We start from the raw sequence: 19,632 nt of genomic DNA on the forward strand, positions 1-19,632 counted from the left end.
TCCGTATGCTCTACAACAAACCCTTTACCCACAGGGCCATTGCCTCCATCCCAATGTGTCTCTAAATAGGAGACTTCTGGGAAAGATGTAATGTAACTCAGTGGCTAGGAGAATAGGTTCTTCAAGACAGGGTTTCTCTGTGTAACAGCCCTAGCTGTCCTGGGACTCACTTTGTAGACCAGGCTGGTCTAACTCACTGAGATCTGCCTGCCTGCGCCTCCCAAATGCTGGGATTAAATGTATATGTCACCATGCTCAGTCCAATATTTTTTGAAATTAAAAAAACCTCTTAATTTAATGTATGTCTTGTGTATGCATGTGTATGTATATGAACATGTGTGAAGGTGCCTGCAGAGGTCAGAAGGAGATGGAGGCCATGGAGTTTGAATTGCAGATGGTTCTAAGCTGCCCTGATATGGGTGCTGGGATCCAAATGCAGGTCCTCTGCCAGGGCAGTATACATTCTTAACTGTCTCTCCAGCCCTCCTTAGTACCAGCATTTGGCTTTGCTCCACCATGACTAGTTCTGTGTCAGGCGTTTTGGCAGGGATACTAATGCTGTCTGAGGACACCTCAAAGCACACCTGCTTCACTCTAAGGTACAGTCTCTTCCTTGCCTGATTTCTCCAATGAAGTAACTTTTAGACTCCTTCCCCGATCCACCAACCTCTGTCTTTTTTTTTTTTCTTCTGGGGATTGATATCTAGGTACAAACTAAACCACGCTGCTGCCCACCCAGTCCCTTCTTCTCTTTCAAGCATCTGTCCCCATCCTCTAAAACCTGTTCTTTATGTTCAAGACTTACAAAACTACCAGAGAACAAAATGAATTATTTCTGCTTCTTGGGGAAACCACATATTTGGGTAAATTTGCCTAAAGATTTTTTTAAAAATAGTACTTAGGACTGAACACAGGTCTTTGCATGCTAAACATACATTTATTTCACTAATTAGTTAAACCACCAAATCCATGTGTCTGACTTTAACCACTAAGAGAGAGACTAGTTTTTACTGCAGAAATGGGCCATTCCCTGAGAGACACTATGTGAATAAACACACTTTATGTTCACAATCTGTTCATTTAGCACATGGTAGGTACATAAAGAGGCCTTAGTGTCAAGTTGGCAGAAAGAAGGCATAGGTATCTGTCTCTGTCCTAGATGAAATTCAGGGTAATGAGTAGGTTTCTGTTTTCTCACCTACTCATTTGTAAGTTGAACTCCTCTTGCTCATGAAAAAGATGGACTAGCTTACAAAACCACAGAACACAGAAAACTAGAAGAGTAGGGCATGATGGTGCAGCCTACAATCCCAGTGTTTGGGAAGGAGAGGCAGGAGGATGAGGAGTTCGAGGTGATTCTTGGATATATAGCAAGTTTGAGACCAGTCTGGGCTACATTTGACCTGTCTCCGGGACCAAAAGAAGTCTAGAAAAGAACAAGAACAAAAGCCAGAAGAAAACTGTGCAGCACTGTCTTGCTGGTAATGCATTCAAACAACACCAGAAACAAAGCTGTGTCAATGTTATGGAAGATCGTGTGCCCTGTACTTTTAATTTGCTACTGAGAGAGACCCTCCCCCCAAATGTATTATTAATTACATGGATAAGATCATCAGGGCTCCAAATGGACAGCGACAGGACAAACTTTGGAAACCACAGGATAGAAGTCTAAACAAGCATTCCCTTCAAGTCTAAGCACAGTAAGCTTCCATTACTGTCTTACACACTTACACAGGCTCACCTACTGAAGTCAGCAGCTCACACACACCCTATATGTAACCTGATTATCACTGATACCAAGCAGAAAAACCAAGCTTTAAAATGCAATCAACTGAATATAGCTTAACAGTAGATAGCAGAAAAATGTTTACCAGGTGTTTCTAGTATTTCTTCAGACAGTGTCACGTGTACATTTGAAACAGACTGGCAACAACATCAAAAGTACACTCGAGAGGCCACAGTCTATTCAGCCACTCCTCAGAGATGTAAGTGGACGCCCCACTCCAGGCTCTCGTTCAGCAGTTACATTTCTTCAAATATCTGCACTCGAGATAAAGGATAAGCCCAAGGGCTGAGCCCATTACCTCTCCCTCCAGGGTTCCCGATGCTTGTTTTACCCCATCTGGAACAGCAAGAATAACCAGCGATATGGTTTATAACCTAGATGAACTCCTAAATATGGCTTGAGAGAAGTCACTTAAGTGAAGAATAAGCTTTTAGTCTGAAGACCCTTTGAAATGGAGATTGTGACTAGGCCAAAGTATTTAGTTTCTTTCTTTCTTTCTTTCTTTCTTTCTTTCTTTCTTTCTTTCTTTCTTCTTTTTTAAAAACTAAGGACATGGCCTTCCAATGATACAATTCCTCATTATTTTAAGCAAGTATCCTTTATGGTATAATTTCCAAAAAGGACAGCAAAGAGTTATTTAAACTAGTTTAATGCAAAAACCAAGTGATTCCATACACTCTTCCCACTTTGTTCTTACTCTTCACTTGTGAACTGCCAAGAACATACATTTGTGAGAACATGGAAGGCTTTTGAGGGACAACTTTAAACAGAAGTGTATAATAATCCACTATAAAAGAAAGTCATGTACATGTTTACAAACAAGCACAGAATTCTACAGACTTACGGGGGAGCACACCTACTAATTAACATGCCAGTTACTATTCTAACTTTTTTCGTACATTTTAGCCTGAGTAAAAACTTTAAAATTTTTATTTAATATGTATCTTTCCAACTTCTAAAAATCATACCTAAAAGTGATGACCACCTAGAATCATACTCCAGTGGCCAGGGTGGGGTAGTGCTCACTTCTCCACTGCTGTGATAACACAATGGCTGAAAGCAACTTAGGGGATAATGAGTTTATGTGGGCTTAGGGTTTGAGAGGGCTACTGAGTGCGTCACGGCAGGAAGGCTTGGCATCAAATAGCAGAGTGGCAGGAGCAGAAATCTGAGAGTTCACCTCTCTCTCTCCCTGTGTAGACCAGGCTCACAGAGATCTGTCCGCCACTGGCTCTGGAGTGCTGGATTAAAGGCGCATGCCACTATGCACAGTCAGAGAGAGCTCACATCTTGAACCACAAGTACAGAGCAGAGACAACCAACTGGAAGGGGCTTGACGCTTTAATCTCAAAGTTCACTCCAAATGACAAACCTCCTCCATCAAGCCTGCATCACCTAAATCTACCCCAAAGAATACTAACCCTAAGCCCTCTCAAAACCTAAACCCAAATAAACTCGTTATTTGGTAAAGTGCTCAAATGCTCATGGGGATGGGGTCGTTTCTCATTCCAACTACCACAGGCAGACTCTTAACCATCAGCATTGTAAAGGAGCACTAGGGTATGGTCAGAGTGGAGAACTACTGGCCTAGACTGACTACATAGGAAATACAGCAGAGACTCATGAATCTGAACATCACCTGATTCTGACTTAGCTGAGATAAATATGAACAATATTTTACCTTGGTAAGGATAATCCAGAATACAATGAGAAATGAACTGGGAACGATATGCAAAAAAATCACTGTAAGTCAATCTACGATGGAAAAGAATGAGAAAACAATAACTGGCTCTAATCTTAAAATTCTTAGGGAGTCACGAAAGACTTTGAAATACCTAAAACAATTCTGAAAACAGAAAAAGTTGGAGGCATCACACTTTCTGATTTATGTAATCAAAACTGCATGGGCTAATAGGTAGTCAACGGGTAAAGGCACTTGCTGCCAAAGTGACCCTCAGAACCCACATGGAGAGAACTGACTCAGTAAGCTGGCCTCTCACGCATCTATGCCATAGCCCAGGTGCACACACACACACACACACACACACACACTGCCCTCTGACCTCCACATCTGTGCCATAGCTCAGGTGCACACATACTCACACGTGAATATTTTTAAAAAATGAAAAAAGGAGACAGAGACAGGAGGATCCCTATGAGTTCTAGGCCAGTTCTAGGTCTACACAGCAAGTCAGGGCAGGCTCCAAAAATACAGAAAATCCTGTCTCAAAAAACCTTTAAAAAAATAAAACCAAAATGTGGTCTCTGTCACTCTCACAGCTCTTTGCCGAGTGGTGGTGCACGACTTTAATCCCAGCACTTGGGAGGCAGAGACAGGCGGATCTCTGTGAGTTTGAGGCCAGCGTGGTCTAAGAATGAGTTCTAGGACAGGCTCCAAAACTACAGAAAAACCCTGTCTCAAAGAAAAGAAAAGAAAAAAGGGGAAGAAAAAAAGGGGGCAGGGAGTCCAGTAAATGAAACCCAGAAATAAATTTTAAAATATTTTTATTTTAAAAATTATTTAAAATAATTTTTAAGCTATTTTTACAAAGGGCAAAAAAGATACAAATGAAAAATAAGTCTATTCAATACACTGTGCCAGGAAAATTGTTTGAGTTTATTTAAAAGGATGAAACTTGCCTGGCAAGAAGGCTCAGTGGGTAAAGGCCAGGTCTACTCAAGCCTGATGACCCGTGTTCAATTTCTGGAACTCTCATGTGAAAGTTCTAGAAGGGGGAAGAGACTCCACAAAATTCCTTTAACTCCACATGTGGGCCGTAGCACAGAGTAGATAGTCCTCTTCTGACTCCCACACACATGCTTGGGAACACAAACCTTCACACAGGAGCATATACACCACATCACTCACCCACCAAAAACAGTATGAGTAAGAGCTTTTATCTTCAAAATATGGAGCATAAGAGAACTGTATAAACTAAACAGAAGGCTGGGATAGGTCTTAGTGACAGAGCAGTTGCCTGTAACAAGCCTTGGATTTGATTTTTTTTTTTTCATTATAAAAAGTAGGCAAGGGTTACAACTGCTACACTGCTAGAATGAGCTCAATAAAGCCTCTTCCCAAAAACTGCTAGATAAATGAGTCAAAGACAACTACATTTGGCCTCTGGAAATTGGGCTAAGACATTAAACAAACTGTCAAGGATTTACTCGGGACAAACTACTAGCTGGGCATGATGACTGCCTATAATCATGTCCTTGGGAGGCTCAAGTAGGAGGACTTTTGAGTGTGAGGTCAAGGTAGACTACATGAGAACCTGTTCCAACAACAGCATACGACTGAACTACAGGGCAGAGGAGAGAATACGGCACTCTGGACCAGGACTGTTACTATCATTACCATGCCATCTGGATCCAGAGTGGCAAGGGTAATAATAAAGCTACATCTGCAGGTGTACTGCTAAAAAAAAAAGTGTTCTTGACAACAGAAAACTGGGGCAGGTCTATGCAGCAACAAACAACAGACCCGCCAGAACAGTGGGAAAACTGGAGAGCTGCACAGCGTGGGGAGCATCGGATCCCCTGGAACTGGAATTATAGATCACTGCGAGCCACCTGAGTGCTGAGAATCAAACCCAGGTCCTCTGGAAGAGCAGCCAGCACTCTTAATCACTGAGTCATCTTTCTCCAGCCCCTCAATCACTTTTCCAACTGTATTTAAAGCAGGGTCTCTCACTGACTCTGGAGTCTGCCTCTCAGAGCTGCTACCACACCCTGCCTTTCAGAGGCTTCTGGAGAGCAGGACTTAGGTCCTCATGCTTGCACACCAAGTGCTTTATCCACTGAGCCATCTGCTGTCTTGATACACATTTCCCCCCCTTGGCTTTTCAAGAAAGGGTTTTTCTGTCTAACAGTCCTGGCTGTCCTGGAACTCACTTTGTAGATAAAGGCTGGCTTCAAACTCAGAGTGTGAGGCATGTGCCACCATACCCAGCATTTTAAAAAAAGTTCTCTCCTTGGATTCAATTTTATTTACAAATACATACATGGATGGATGTGTGTATGTGTGTGTTTAGTTAATGTGTATGTATGTCATATGTGTAGGTGCCTCTGGAGGCCGGGAGGGCATGGCTCCCTTGAAGCTGGCATTATAAGTAGTAAGCCACAACACTACATGAGTGCTGGAAAGAGTTCTGGACCCGTGGAAGAGCAGCAAGTGCTCTTCACTGCTGAGCCACCTCTCTACACAGATACTCAACTTTTTTTTTTTTTATGAGAAAAAAAAGGCTTGTTTTTGCAGACTGAATACAGATATGCTAGGCAAGTACTCTATCACTATATCCCAATCCAAGGAGGAAAATAAATATCAAAACAGGGTCTTGCATATTCTAGACTGGTCTCAAAGTTACTATACAACTAAAGCTGATGAACATTTTTAGCTGGCCCTAGGGCTAGTACTCAGTATTGCCAACTGAGCTACCTCTCCTGCCCCAAATATGAACTTCTTCTTATCCTGTTCTGTTGGATTACAGGTTTGGCCTGATTTATGCAGTAGTAGGGATCAAATCCAGAATTCTGTATGTTAGGCAAGTACTATACTTACTGAGGCCCATCTCCAGACCTCCAAAGAAAATTTTTAGAATCCCTGACCAAATATCTTGGCTTACCAGAAGGAAAGAGACAAAAGCCAATCATGATAGACAGATGGGGAGTACATAATGTACGTTTCCACCTTATGATTAATGGTCAGAATTAGGTTCGGGTCTAGTGGCTCTCAGCAAGACTGTTGGGAACATCTCTAGGACAAAGGCACAACCATTATTAGCTTTCTGCTGCTCCTAGAACAACCTTACAAGAGATTTAACACCTACAAACAACCAAAGTTTACTATCTTTAAGGAAGTTAATCCTAGGGGCTAGAGAGATGGTTCAGGGGTTAAGACACTGCCTTCTCTTCCAGAAGACCTGGGTTCAATTCCCAGCATCCACGTGGCAGCTCAGAATTGCTGATAATTCCAGTTCTAGGGGTTTGACACACACAGGCAAAACACCAATGCACATAAAATTGTTTAAAAGATCATTTAAAAAGTAAAAATAATTAAAACTTAAAAAGAAGTTAGTTCTAAAATCAGTCTCACTGAAGCTCTTTTAGATGATCCAGGGGAAAACCCGTTTTATCTTTTTAGCTTTTACAGGCTGGCTGTACCCCTTAGCCCAGGCAACTTCTCCATTTTCAGATCAGTAATCCCCTCACTTCAATCTCTGCTACAATGCCCTTGCTCCTGGGACTTTCTTGCTTCCCTGTTCCACTTCCAAGGACCCTTGTAATTACACTGGGTCCTATCTGGATAATTCTGGACATCTCCTTATTTCAAGGTCTTTCAGGACCAGGGATGGGGCTCAACCATCAAGCTGCTATCCTACCAAGTCCAGAACAACAACAAAGCACATGGCATCACCACACATTACAATCCCCAAATGCCTATAGTTGGGTAGAGAGAAGAGACAGAATTGCCTGAAAGTTCACAGACCAGCTAGCCTGGAATGCACAGCAGCAGAAACAAGAAAGACCTTGCCACTAAGTACCATAGACACTGGATATTTCTAACACGCATTGTGAAGGAGATACATTCTGTCACAAATGCTCTTTAGTGGTGCTGGGCACTGAACCCAAGGCCTTGTGCATGCTAGGCAGGTACTCTACCGTATGCTTGTGCACATGTGTGCCTGGAGTCTCTGGAGGCTGGAGGTCCTCTCCAGAGCAAGTGCTCTCACCCATCGAGTTCCTTCTCTACCTTTAGAAGGATTCTGGGCTGGGAATAAGGTGCTTGCCTAACATAGGGAGGCCTTAGATTTACTCTCCAATACCCCAAATAAAATAGCTTCTCCCAGCAAAGAAAACAACCACCACAGTGAAAAGGCAGCCTATAGGATGGAAAAAAAGCTTTGCAAACTACACATTTCACTTGGAATTATTATTATTATTATTTTTGTTTTTGTTTTTGTTTTGAGACAAGGTTTCTCTGTGGTTTTGGAGCCTGTCCTGGAACTAGTTCTTGTAGACCAGGCTGTCCTCGAACTCACAGAGATCCACCTGCCTCTGCCTCCTGAGTGCTGGGATTAAAGGCCTGCGCCACCACTGCCTGGCTCACTTGGAATTATTATGTATAAAGAACTCCATTTTGGGGGGAGCTGGAGAGATGGCTCGGCGGTTAAGAGCGTGGCCTATTCTTCCAAAGGTCCTGAGTTCAATTTCCAACAACCACATGGTGGCTCACAACCATCTCTAATGAAGTCTGGTGCCCTCTTCTGGCCTGAAGGCATACACACAGACAAAATATTATATACATAATAAATAAATTTTTTTAAAAAAAAAGAACTCCATTTTCTTTTTTCATTTTTGTCATGCATGGTGGTACACACCTTTAGTCCCAGCACTCAGGAGGCAGAAACAGGCAGATATGAGTTCAAGGCCAGCTTGGTCCAAAAAGTGACTTCTAGGGCAGTCAGGGCTATGCAGAGAAATCCTGTCTCTTAAAAAAAATTCTTTTTCATTTTAAACAAGTTTATTTAAACAGCAAGATGCTTGGATCGATAAGAAAAGAATCTAGGATTCACTCTTATGAGTATGGGCATTTTCCCTTCATGTTTGTCTATATACACACCTGTATACCTGGTGCCCACAGGGGCCAGAAGAGGACATTGAGCTCAATGGAACTTGGAGTTACAGTTGGGAGCCACCATGTGGCTGCTGGGAATTGAACCCAGATCCTCTGAAAGGGCAGTCAGTGCTCTTAACTGCTGAGCCATCTCTCCAGCCCTGACTCATGATTTTTTGAAAAAAGTAATTTACCCCTCCTTAAAAACAAATTGCAACCTGCAAGTGGAGGCAGCAGCAGCATTGGCTGCACCTTTAAACCCAGCACTTAAGAGGCAGAAGCAGCAGGCTGAGTTCGAGGCCAGCTTGGTCTACAAAACTAGCTCCAGGCCAGTCAGGGCAACATAGAGACACCTTGTCTCAAACACCCCCCCCCAAAAAAAAATCCCCACAATCACCTACATGTAAAAAGCTATTTACAAAAGCTATAGAGTCATCCCTGGTTTTATAATGATAAATATGTTTATATAATGATAAATATAATGATAAAATGATAAATACAATGTATGCAAGGATTTTTATGTTGTTGGTTAAAAAAAAAATAACCGCTAAAATATAAAGGAAAGGGTTGAATAAGCATGCCACTAAATGGGGAAAGATGCTGGTTTCACAGAACCAGTACTTTCCCCATACCACCATTTAAAGCCAGAATACTCAGTTGAATAAAAAAAGCACAGCATGCTTGTGCAAAGACACACAAGCTATTTTATGTTCAATAAGAGAATGGAGAAGGAGAAATTAAAGACAGAAAGCTATTTTGTAGTAATGAGGACGGGAACCAAACTGTACTCTCTGCAGATGTATTCTTCCTCTGTGACAAGATTCTGGAAGAGCAGGTTCCCGTCACCTCTTGACTGCTTCTGGAACACATCAATTCTATTTTTATCCAACATTTCCAGCTGTGCAGAACTGTCTGGTTCATCGACTGACTGTCCATCAACTGGAATCTGACCTGCCTCACTGACAAACAGTAGTTCACTATGTGGTATGTGCCTCTTAATCAAGAGAATCACAGAAACATCTGCCCTACAGCCTTCAAGTTAATACAACCATTATTCTCCGTCTTGACTCTTTGCACCCGTCTCCCCAGATGAAGCTTCACAAGAGACGTAGCTGGTCCACAACAAAGGAGTCTTCCAGGCAGCACCAGGAAGCAGCAGCTGCAGGCACATGTCATATGTTCTCTCCTTTCACCCAGCACAGAAACTCCAATAATTAAACACCAAAAACCCAAATCAAGGAGCTGGAGAGATGGCTCAGCGGTTAAGAGCATTGGCTGCTCTTCCCAAGGTCCTGAGTTCAATTCCCAGCAACCACATAGTGGCTTACAACCATCTGTAATGAGGTCTGGTGCCCTCTTCTGGCCTGCAGGCACACACACAGACAGAATATTGTATACACAATCAATCAATCAATCAATCAATCAATCAATAAATAAATAAATAAAATTAAAAAAAAAAAACAACCCAAATCAACCAATCAATAAATGGTTAATAAGCTGAAAAGACAGTTCTCAAGGAAAGAAATGCGAATGGCCAGTGAAGTGCTCAACATCCTTAACCATCAGGAGAACGCAAGTGTTTTGAAGGCCAGGGAGATGGCCCAACAAATAAAGGCCCTTGTCCCCACGCGTAACAAGCTGATTTCAATCCCCAGGACCACATGGTGAAAGAGAACCCCCAAATAAACCATGGCACACGGGCACCAACCCCCCCGAACAAACTAAAATAAATTTTTAAAAAATGCTTTGAGATTCTCTCTCACTCCAGTCAGAATGGCTGTCATTAAAAAAAAAAAAGGACACGGAGTAAAGAGGAAGCCTTATGTACTGACAGCAGGAATGTAAGCTGATGCAGCTGTATGGTGTTAGAACACGGAAAGCCTGGGAAGGGAGGGTCTTCGATGAAGTCATCCAGGGTTCTACGCCAGCACACCAGAAGTAGTTGCACATCCTTGTCCGCTGATGCATGATGTCTAACTGCTAGTGTGCAGAACCAGCCTTGGTGGACATGAACAGATGCACCAATAAAGAAACTGTAGTACTTACACGCAATAGAATCAGAAATGGAATTATGAGATTTAAACTGGATTCATAAAGACAAATACTACATTCTCTCACGGGTGGGGACAGTCGGATTCTAAGTATTTATGTGTATGTGCATGGGGAAACATCAGAGTGAAAAGGGGACTAGGAGCAGAGAGAAAAGGCCTAAAGGGGATGCAGAACAAGAGGGTATGTAGAGAGTACCTGTGACGAGGCAGAAGGAAGGTTTTCTAAAGGGAAGAGGGTAGAGAACTGTTTCGGTCAGTCTTGGGGAACCAAATGGTCAGAATCCACCATTATTGTATGACCCAGGCAGGTCCAGAAACCAAGATGCTGGCAGAAAGGACAGACAACAGAGGTGCTCCCTCTACTGGCTGCCTTCTGCACTCATACTCCGGCCGGAAGACGGGCACTCACTACACAACATGCCCATTTCCACCATGCCTGCACCAAGCTGGACTTGAACTTACCACCCCATCTCCAGTCTATACACTGAGAATGTGCATGCACTCAGGTGCATATGGAGGCATCTTTTTGTTTTGTTTTGTCTGAGACAGGCTTTCTCTGTGTAGGCCTACCTATCCTGGAACTCGCTCTGTAGACCAGGCAGGCTTGAGCTCAGAGATATGCCTGCCTCCAAGTGCTGGGATTAAAAGTGTCCACCACCAACACCAGGTCAGAGGCCAGTCTTGTGTACTGTTCCTCAGGATCCATCCACAATAGAGACAGGCGTCTCTCACCAGGACCTAGGCCTCTCAGATCAGGTGTCTTCCATCCCTACCTCCCCAGAGCGAAGACTAGCTTTTTACATGGGTACCAGAGAGCTAACTCAGTTAGCCATGCTGGGAATACAGGTGTGTGACAACATGCCCAGCCCCAGCCCAAGTTTTTCAGGCGATTCATCCTTTCAAGCATCTGACTAATCCAGTACTTACCACATACAAGAGTCTACACAAGTTCATCTACTGGATGGTTTTGAAAACAAAGAACTTTCCAGAGCAATCTAGTCCTGTTTCAGGATGGTGCCAACCTTTGTTTTTTCAGAGTCTCACTGAACAGCCCAGGCTTGCCTAGAATTCACTGTGTGGCCAAGGCTGGTCTCAAACTCTTACCAATCCTGCCAGCCTCCCAAGCGCTAGGATTACAGGTGTGAGATGCCATGTCCAGAATGGGTGTGAATTTAATGCAGCAACCATGTGGTGTGGGAGGTCCTTCTGTCTGGGTGTTGCTTTTCTTAGTTAATGAATAAAGAAACTGCCTTGGCCTGTTGACAGGGCAGAACTTAGGTGGGTGGGGAAGATGGAACTGAATGCTGGAAGAAAGGCAGAAAGAGAGCCACCATGGAGCCGCCAGAGTCAGATTTGCTGAATCTTTGCCGGTAAGCCACTGCCATGTGGCAATACGCAGATTAATAGAAATGGGCTAAATTAATATAAGAGTTAGCCAATGAGAAGCTAGAGCTAATGGGCCAAGCAGTGCTTTAATTAATATAGTTTTTGTGTAGTTATTTCGGAGCTGGGCAGCCAGGAATGAACAAGCAGCCTCCTCCTACAACCATGTCTAAACTCAGTATTCTAAGCATCAGTCAAGCAACAGGCTCATAGAAACTACTCAAATCTAACATCTTTCTCTTAACTGTGGATCTGTCTCTTCTTGACTTCTGGCTTACTTTCATGACACAATATAGACATGCCTAGTAGCAAAACCACCGGCTTAGGAGAATTTTCTACATCTCCCCTTTTCAAATACTCAGGCTGTAGGGGCTGACATTTTTTAACCTAACGTTTAAATTGCCTCTCCTTCAAAACAAGCTTCCCATCTCTGAAAATCATCCATGGTTTTCTTTACTGTTATTAGGGCCTACTACTTTTGTTTAATGTATTTATTACAACTATTTCAGAACCATCTAACCCCAGCAAGGCTCTAACAACTCTAGCTGTGCTTTCTCAGACTTCCCCACCGAGACAGCACAGCTCACACTAAGAACATTTCTAGTTAGGCTGCTAAGTGCCTTGCTGGGGTGCGTGTTAAACTACCACTGCCCACACCCCATCTACCCAGTGCAGAGCATCTTTAATGGGGCTCCAAAGCTCTCCAAGTGACATGAATGTGTGAGGTTGGAGGACAAGTACAGTCTCCATCAGGAAAATCGAGATTGAAATCCCAGTTTCACCACTAATAGTTAGGGCCTTTGCAAGTTACTGTCCCTAACCTTCACTGTCGAGGTGCCTACTATGTGCTGAGCATGGTGTCTGGTGTGGAGCAGGGGTAGCTAAGACAGTCTTGTCTTTTAGGAGCTTCTAGTGTAAGACACAGGACCCCAGAAAGCCACAAACATGAAACAGGGCAACTAAGGCACATGGAAAGTGAGAGATTAGTGTGAGAGGATTAGCAAAATCTCTACTAAGGGGATATTAAAGCTGAGTGTCATGGGGTAAGTCTTGATAGCCAGACAAGGCTGCTGGAGGGAAATTTCTTAAAAAGAGGAAGTACCAAAAGCTCTGACTACACAGAATTCCACTTACCAGAGGCAAGCACACTGAGGCTGAAGCATTAAGTAAGGCTGAGGCAAGCTGCTGGGCATGGTGGTGCTGGGCAGGTGGATCTCTCGAGTTAGTGGTCAGCCTGGTCTACAGAGTGAGACAGGCATAGTGAATACCTGTTACCCAGCACCCAACAGGCTGTAGAGGCAGCACAGCTCAAGCTCAGATGGGTTTACAGTGAGACACTGACTCAAAGAAGCAAAACTATAGACTGTGGAAGACAGCTCAGTCAGTAAAGCACCCGCCATGCAAGGACCAAAGCTGGGCCCCGAGAACACAGGAGAGCTGAGAAGAACACAGAAGAGCTGAGCAGAGTTCTGGTGAGGCAGAGACAGGCAGACCCTGGACAACAAGCCTCAGGGATCAAGCTCTAGGTACCAATGCAATACCCTGTCTCCAGGTGGGCAGTGGTGGCGCACACCTTTAAACCCAGCATACCTTTAATCCCAGAGGCAGGCAGATCTCTGTGAGTTCGAGGCAAGTCTAGTCTACAAGAGCTAGTGCTAGGACAGGCTCTAAAGCTACCGAGAAATCCTGTCTAGAAAAAACAAGAAAAAAAAGAAAGGAAAGAAAGGAAGGAAAAGAAAAGAAAAGAAAAGAAAAGAAATACCCTGCCTCCAACAAAACAACAAACAAACAAGGTGGTTGGCTGGGTGTTGTGGTGCACACCTGTAATCCCTGCACTAGGAGGCCAGGGCTACACAGAAAGATCCTATCTCAAACAAAAACAACAAAACAAGGTACACAGCTCCTGAGGAACAAGACCCAGCTGAGGTCGACCTCTGGCCTCCACAGCCATGTGAATACCTGCATACACTGAGACACACACTAGAAAGACCCTGACTCAAAAAAAAAAAAAAAAAAAAAAAAAAAACCCAACAACTACAGAGAAAGACCCTGTCTCAAAACAACAACAACAACAAATTTATGTTAACTAACTAACTTAAAGAGCTATGAAGATGGCCTCAAAACGACCTGATTAGGGCTCAGGAGTCTACAGTACTTGTTGCTCTTATAGAAAACGTGTGTTCTTTTCCAGCACTCATACAGTGGTTTACAGATACCTTAACTCCAGTTCCAGGGGATCTAAATCCTACTCTGACCTCCAAAGGCACCAGACATTAAATATAAGGCACAGACATTCACACAAATAAAATAAATATATGTTTTAAATGGCCTTTCACTTGGGCATAGTGGCACATGCCTTTAATCCCAGTATTTAGGACAGAGGCAGGTGGATTGCTATGAGCTCAAGGCCAGTCAGAGCTACATGAGACCTTGTCTTAAAAATACAAAACCAAACCAAACCAAACAGCAACAACAACAGCCTTGATTTTCTAAAATACTATTTTGGCCAGGAATGGTGGTGCAGGTCTGTAATACGGCACTTCAGAAGTGGAGAAGGATCAGTAATTAAAAGCCTTCTTCAGCTACACAGTGAGTTGGAGGCCAGCCTGGTGAGCCATATAAAACTCTGTCTCAGATATCACAATAAATATCATGTATTTAATAAATTACTCGGAGTCTTAAATACTGATTTCCAAATTTAGTATTAGAGGACTGGCCCAAAGAAAAACAACTTGCCGAGCAGTGGTGGTGCACACCTTTAATCCTAGCACTCAGGAGGCAGAGGCAGGTGGATCTCTGAGTTTGAGTCCAGCCTGGTCTACAGAGCGAGTTCCAGGACAGCCAGGGCTACACAGAGAAAAACAAATCAAAGGGAAAAGAAGAATCTTTAGGATGGTGAATGCTATCAAGCTGCCACTAGAGACAGGGTCACTGTGTAGCCCTGGTTGGCCCAGAATGCCTTAAGTAGACCAAGCTGGCCTCTGCCTTAGGTGCTGGGAAAAGAAAAAGCATGTTAGAAATCTTGCCACGCTGTTACTTCTACCAAGCATCTACTTTCTTAAAAAAAATTTTTTTTAGGGCTGGAGAGATGGCTCAGCAGTTAAGAGCATTGCCTGCTCTTCCCAAGGTCCTGAGTTCAATTCCCAGCAACCACATGGTGACTCACAACCATCTGTAATGAGGTCTGGTGCCCTCTCTGGCCTTCAGGCATACACACAGAAAGAATATTGTATACTTAATAAATAAATAAATATTAAAAAAATTTTAATCAACCAATGTTAGTATTAAGCTTTAAACTTGAATGCAAGATTCTAGGGCTATTTGGTTAGGTATTAAACACTGCTCCTTTTTATAACCTCAATGACTTCCATGCCAAGTAGTCTCTTTGATAAGGAATTCCATTAGGGTAAAACAACCTAAACCAAGCTAAACAAAAAATGCAATTCCTTGCAACTTCATTTAGAAGATATTAATATTCAGAAAAGGCTAGACTCTGGGTGAAAACTGGATGTCAGCCACTGTATTATCCACTCCTGGGAGGTGGGTGTGGCTACCAAGGATCCATTTCATGGAAAGGAAGTAGAACTGTAATTTTTTTGTAACTTGTCCTGCCAGGAAATGGTACTTATTCTTTGAACTCATACCTATTCCTGCTTGATACAATTGTCTCCAGGTACTACAGTAGATCTTAAGTAACTGAAAAACCCAAAGTATTAAATCAAACTTCATAAGCAGTGGCTGAATTTCTTTCAGCCCTCTCTTTAATATGCCAAATAATCCAGACCATGGGCTTTCCCAGACCTTTAATCATTTATGGTGTTCCTTGCCATACCTACCCATTAGAACAATTTTTAAAAAAACACACTAACACTGTGCCAATTATTTTCAGAAGCGGAATGATACTAATCAAGAGATCCTAATGGTCTTAAACACTATTCTCAAACGAGAAAAGATACATGGAGATTGGGAAACTTGTATTCTAAAGTGCCACCATCTAGATAAAATTACCCTGTGAATTGGAGCAATTTCAATCAGACCATGTAAAACTGAACATTTTTCTCAAGACCAGAATTGGAGAGTAACTATAAGATAGTTGAAGGGCCTGAACTCTGAAAACTAAAAAGGCTTTCTACATGGCAAACCCATCAGCAAAAGCAGGCAGTGGAAACTAGCGAGAATATCAACAGTTTAGAACAGTGATAAATAAAATGACAACGGCTATTCTAACTTTTTTCCTTATCCTGGAACTTACTCTATAGACCAGGCTAGCCTCAAACTCAAAGAGACCCGCCTGCCTCTGCCACCCAAGTGCTGGGATTAAAGGTGCCATCACATCTGGCTCATTCTACCTTACTATAAATAAGATCATAACTACTTTCAGCTGGGCGGTGGTAGCACACACCTTTAATCCCAGCACTTGGAAGGCAGAAGCAGACGGATCTGAGTTTTTGAAGCCAGCTTGGTCTACAGTATGAGTTCCAGGACAGTCAGAGATATACAGAGAAATCCTGTCTCGAAAAACCAAAAAAAAAAAAAAAAAATAACTATTTTCAAAAACCATATCCTGCTTAAATAAAGCCTTAAATGTCTTACTACATGATGTCCTGAGTTTTCAGTCAATACATTACATACTAAGAAAAACTCCAACAGCATTTTCTAAGTATTAAAAACTCTATAATAATGTTTTATTACCGGGTACTAGCACTTCCATTAGTCATTAACACACAACCAACTGGTTTATAACAAAAATAAACCAGAATAGGTACACAATTTATTTAATTATCTAACTCACAAATCATTTTTAAAATGACTGTTTGCTATGTACACAGCCAGCCCATTAATAATTATATCCAAATGTCATATCCACTATTTAGTAATAAGAGCTCATGTATTTTCAGAAAGAGAATTATCACACTTAGGATCCACTCAACAATGTACTCAGCAAGATAAGCACTAAATTATTAAGTGAAGGAAGTGTAGGCGGATCCAACTCAACTGTGTGACAGGAAGCACCAGCTATGGAAGTTTAGAAACAGGAATACCAAGTTTCATGCTAGCACAAGGAAAAAACATGCCGGTAAATAAAGACAAAAGAGGAAGTTCTTTTCAGCAAAAGACTATATATTAGAGACAAAAATCATCCCCAAAGTTAAAAAAGTATCACTTAAAAATTTATTAGTAAAAAAGTGTGTGTGCACATGCGCGCGCACACATGGTGCGTGTAAAGGTAGTCAAGGAGACCAGAGGAGAGCAAGGAGTTACAGGAGGCACGATCCATCTATGTGGATGCAGGGAGCTGAACTCAAATCCTCTGCAAGTGCAGGGAGGGTTCTTAACCGCTGAGCCATCTCTCTAGTCCCTAAAATTATTCCCTTTTAAAACAGGCTTGAATAAGAGTCCAGTCCCCAGCTGGGTGTGGTGGCGCGAGCCTTTAATTCCAGCACTTAGGAGGAAGAGGCAGGAGAATCTCCGTGAATTCCCCGATAGCAAGGTTGTTACACAAAGAAACCCTGTTTGGGGAAGGGAAAAAAGGGGAAGGAAAGGCCAAGGTATTTCTCCCCAGGTGCACTGGAGCCTAAATTTTACGGCGCACAGAGAGGAAGACACAACTTGGCTCATGGTTTACACATCTAGGGAGTTTACAGAGCAACTCGCAAGATCAAGCCATTAAGTCATTAATCTTAGAACTTTGTTGATTCGACAGAGATGGTGACATCCAACTTTAATCCAAGCAGTTGGGGCCAGCCTGGTCTACAAAGTTCAAGGCCAGCCAAGGCTATATATGATCCTGCCTCCAGATAAATGAATACATAAATATATAGGAGTTTGGCGATTCGCCTTTTCCCAGGTCATTCATTACTTCAGCGTCATTCTTAAAAAGCATGTAAGTTTCACAACCTAAGTATATGTAACAGTACTGAGCCACACAACTTAAAAATGACTAGGATGGAGCTGGAGAGATGGCTCAGTGGTTAAGAGCACTGACTGCTCTTCCAGAGGACCCGGGTTCAATTCCTAGCACCCACATGGCAGCTCACAACTGTCTGAAGATCCAGTTGCAGGGGATCTGATACATTCACACCAATGTACATAAAATAAAGTTAAATAAATCATAAAAATATTTAAAAAATGACTAGGATGGCAAATTTTGTTCACCACGCAAAAATGCTTATGTTAATGAAAAATTGCTTCACTTAAACACCAACATATGATTCCTCTAAGGCCAAAATTATTTTTTAAAAATAATTTAGTGTTTAGTGATGAATTGCTACAATAAAAAAAAAATTCCACATGGACAAAACCTTTACTCCTAAACTGCCGAGTAAAAGCAAAGCAGTATTTTCATTTATCATCTTTCAAGTTATCTACATTACTTATTGCCTAAACTCACTAGCTATGAAAATCTAAGTGTATGTTTCTACGTCAGCTGATTCGTTTACTCAGCTGAAGTGAAAATCTAGAAATTAGAGAGCAAGATATTTAAATGGATAGGTTACACACACACACACACACACACACACACACACACACACACACACACACACACACCGGCAGTTGTTATTTAGGGTACTGAGGTAGGTGACATTCCCCACTTAGGCCCTCAACAGGACGACAGCCATGAATGCTAAGGTCAACCATTTCCCATCCCTGCTAACGCACCCTACCAAAAAATCTGTCACACTTTTGTGAACTCCCGTCAAGTTTTGCTCAGAGAAGTGTACGCCCCAGGTTAGTGTTGCAGTTTGAAAAAGGCATGGAAAGACCAGCTAAGCTTGGCTTGGCCACGTCTTGGTAAGCGTCCAGGGGTGGGGGTGGGGGATAAAAAAGGAGAGGGAGGGCTTCAACTTTGCACAACCCCCTTTTCCTCAGTCACACCTAGCTTCCTTTCCAGAGAAGAGTGTTCTCGAAAGATCTACCTCTTCAACTCAAATGTCATGCCCAAATCAGCTGCTCCAGAGGCAAGCAGGGCTCAACCCACGCCCTCATCTTCCAGCACCTTCTACCAGAGCCAGGCTGGTCCCCGTACAAACCGTCCACGGCGACCCCGGCTCACGCCTCGGCCGGTAGACAAGCTGCCCAGGGCGTCAGCAGGGGAGTCCGGCCTGGGCCGCCGCTGACACCTCAGGGCCCCGCGCCTGGGCCCGGTGGAGACGAGCGGCCGCGAACCGACCGAGGGACGGGGGAAAGGAACGGACGCCTCACCTTGACCCTGATCTCGTAGGTGGTGAAGCGGCCCCGGCCGACCCCCACGGTCTGCGGGTTGCTCACGTCGATCTCGAGGAAGTTGCTGGGCGGCCCGTAGGCGTCATTGAGGTTCTGCGGCTTGGTGATCAGCCGCCGGGTGTCCGCTACGGTCTCCGCCATTTCGCTGTGGCCGCGGCAGCCGCGGGCTCGCTTCACCGCCTCCGCCTTCTGCCAACGCCGCCGCCGCAGCCGCCCGCCGCGGGGACTCCGGGCTCGCGCGCAGCGGACGGAGGCGAACGAGCACGTAGGGCGAGCCGAGGGGCGGGCGGGCGGGCGGGCGTTCGCTCCCTGCGAAGCTCCGCCCCAGGCCGCTTGGGCTTCCGCCCTTTGCCCAGGAAGAAACAGCTGACTAGCTTGAACGCCGCGCCACGGTGGGACACTGAGGGGTGGGGCCGTGGCGCAGCGGTGTCACGGGACTGTGAGCGCCCAAGATCTGGTGGGACTACAACGACCACAATGCACCGGGCGAGCGCGCCGCCGCCGAATGTCACGCAGGCGCAGTAGGGAGGAGTGCTGGGGAGTTGGGGTGAGTTCCGGTTTTTCTGACTCAG

The 19,632-nt window shown here is 43.7% G+C and overlaps 1 protein-coding gene across 1 annotated transcript in view; it reads right to left on the reverse strand.

Annotated features, from left to right (window-relative positions):
- Positions 1-19,359, reverse strand: part of Snx3 (sorting nexin 3) — a 31,621-nt gene extending 12,262 nt beyond the window's left edge. The window contains exon 1 of the mRNA XM_050120523.1: positions 19,040-19,359. Coding sequence (XP_049976480.1) covers positions 19,040-19,201 — 162 coding nt within the window. The 5' untranslated portion in view covers positions 19,202-19,359. The remainder of the gene's footprint in view (positions 1-19,039) is intronic.
- Between the last annotated feature and the right edge of the window lie 273 nt (positions 19,360-19,632).

The sequence above is a fragment of the Alexandromys fortis genome, unplaced genomic scaffold, assembly GCF_014885135.2.
Source record: "Alexandromys fortis isolate MF-2015 unplaced genomic scaffold, M_Fortis_MF-2015_v1.1 scaffold_175, whole genome shotgun sequence".
In the NCBI taxonomy this organism is placed as follows: domain Eukaryota; kingdom Metazoa; phylum Chordata; class Mammalia; order Rodentia; family Cricetidae; genus Alexandromys; species Alexandromys fortis.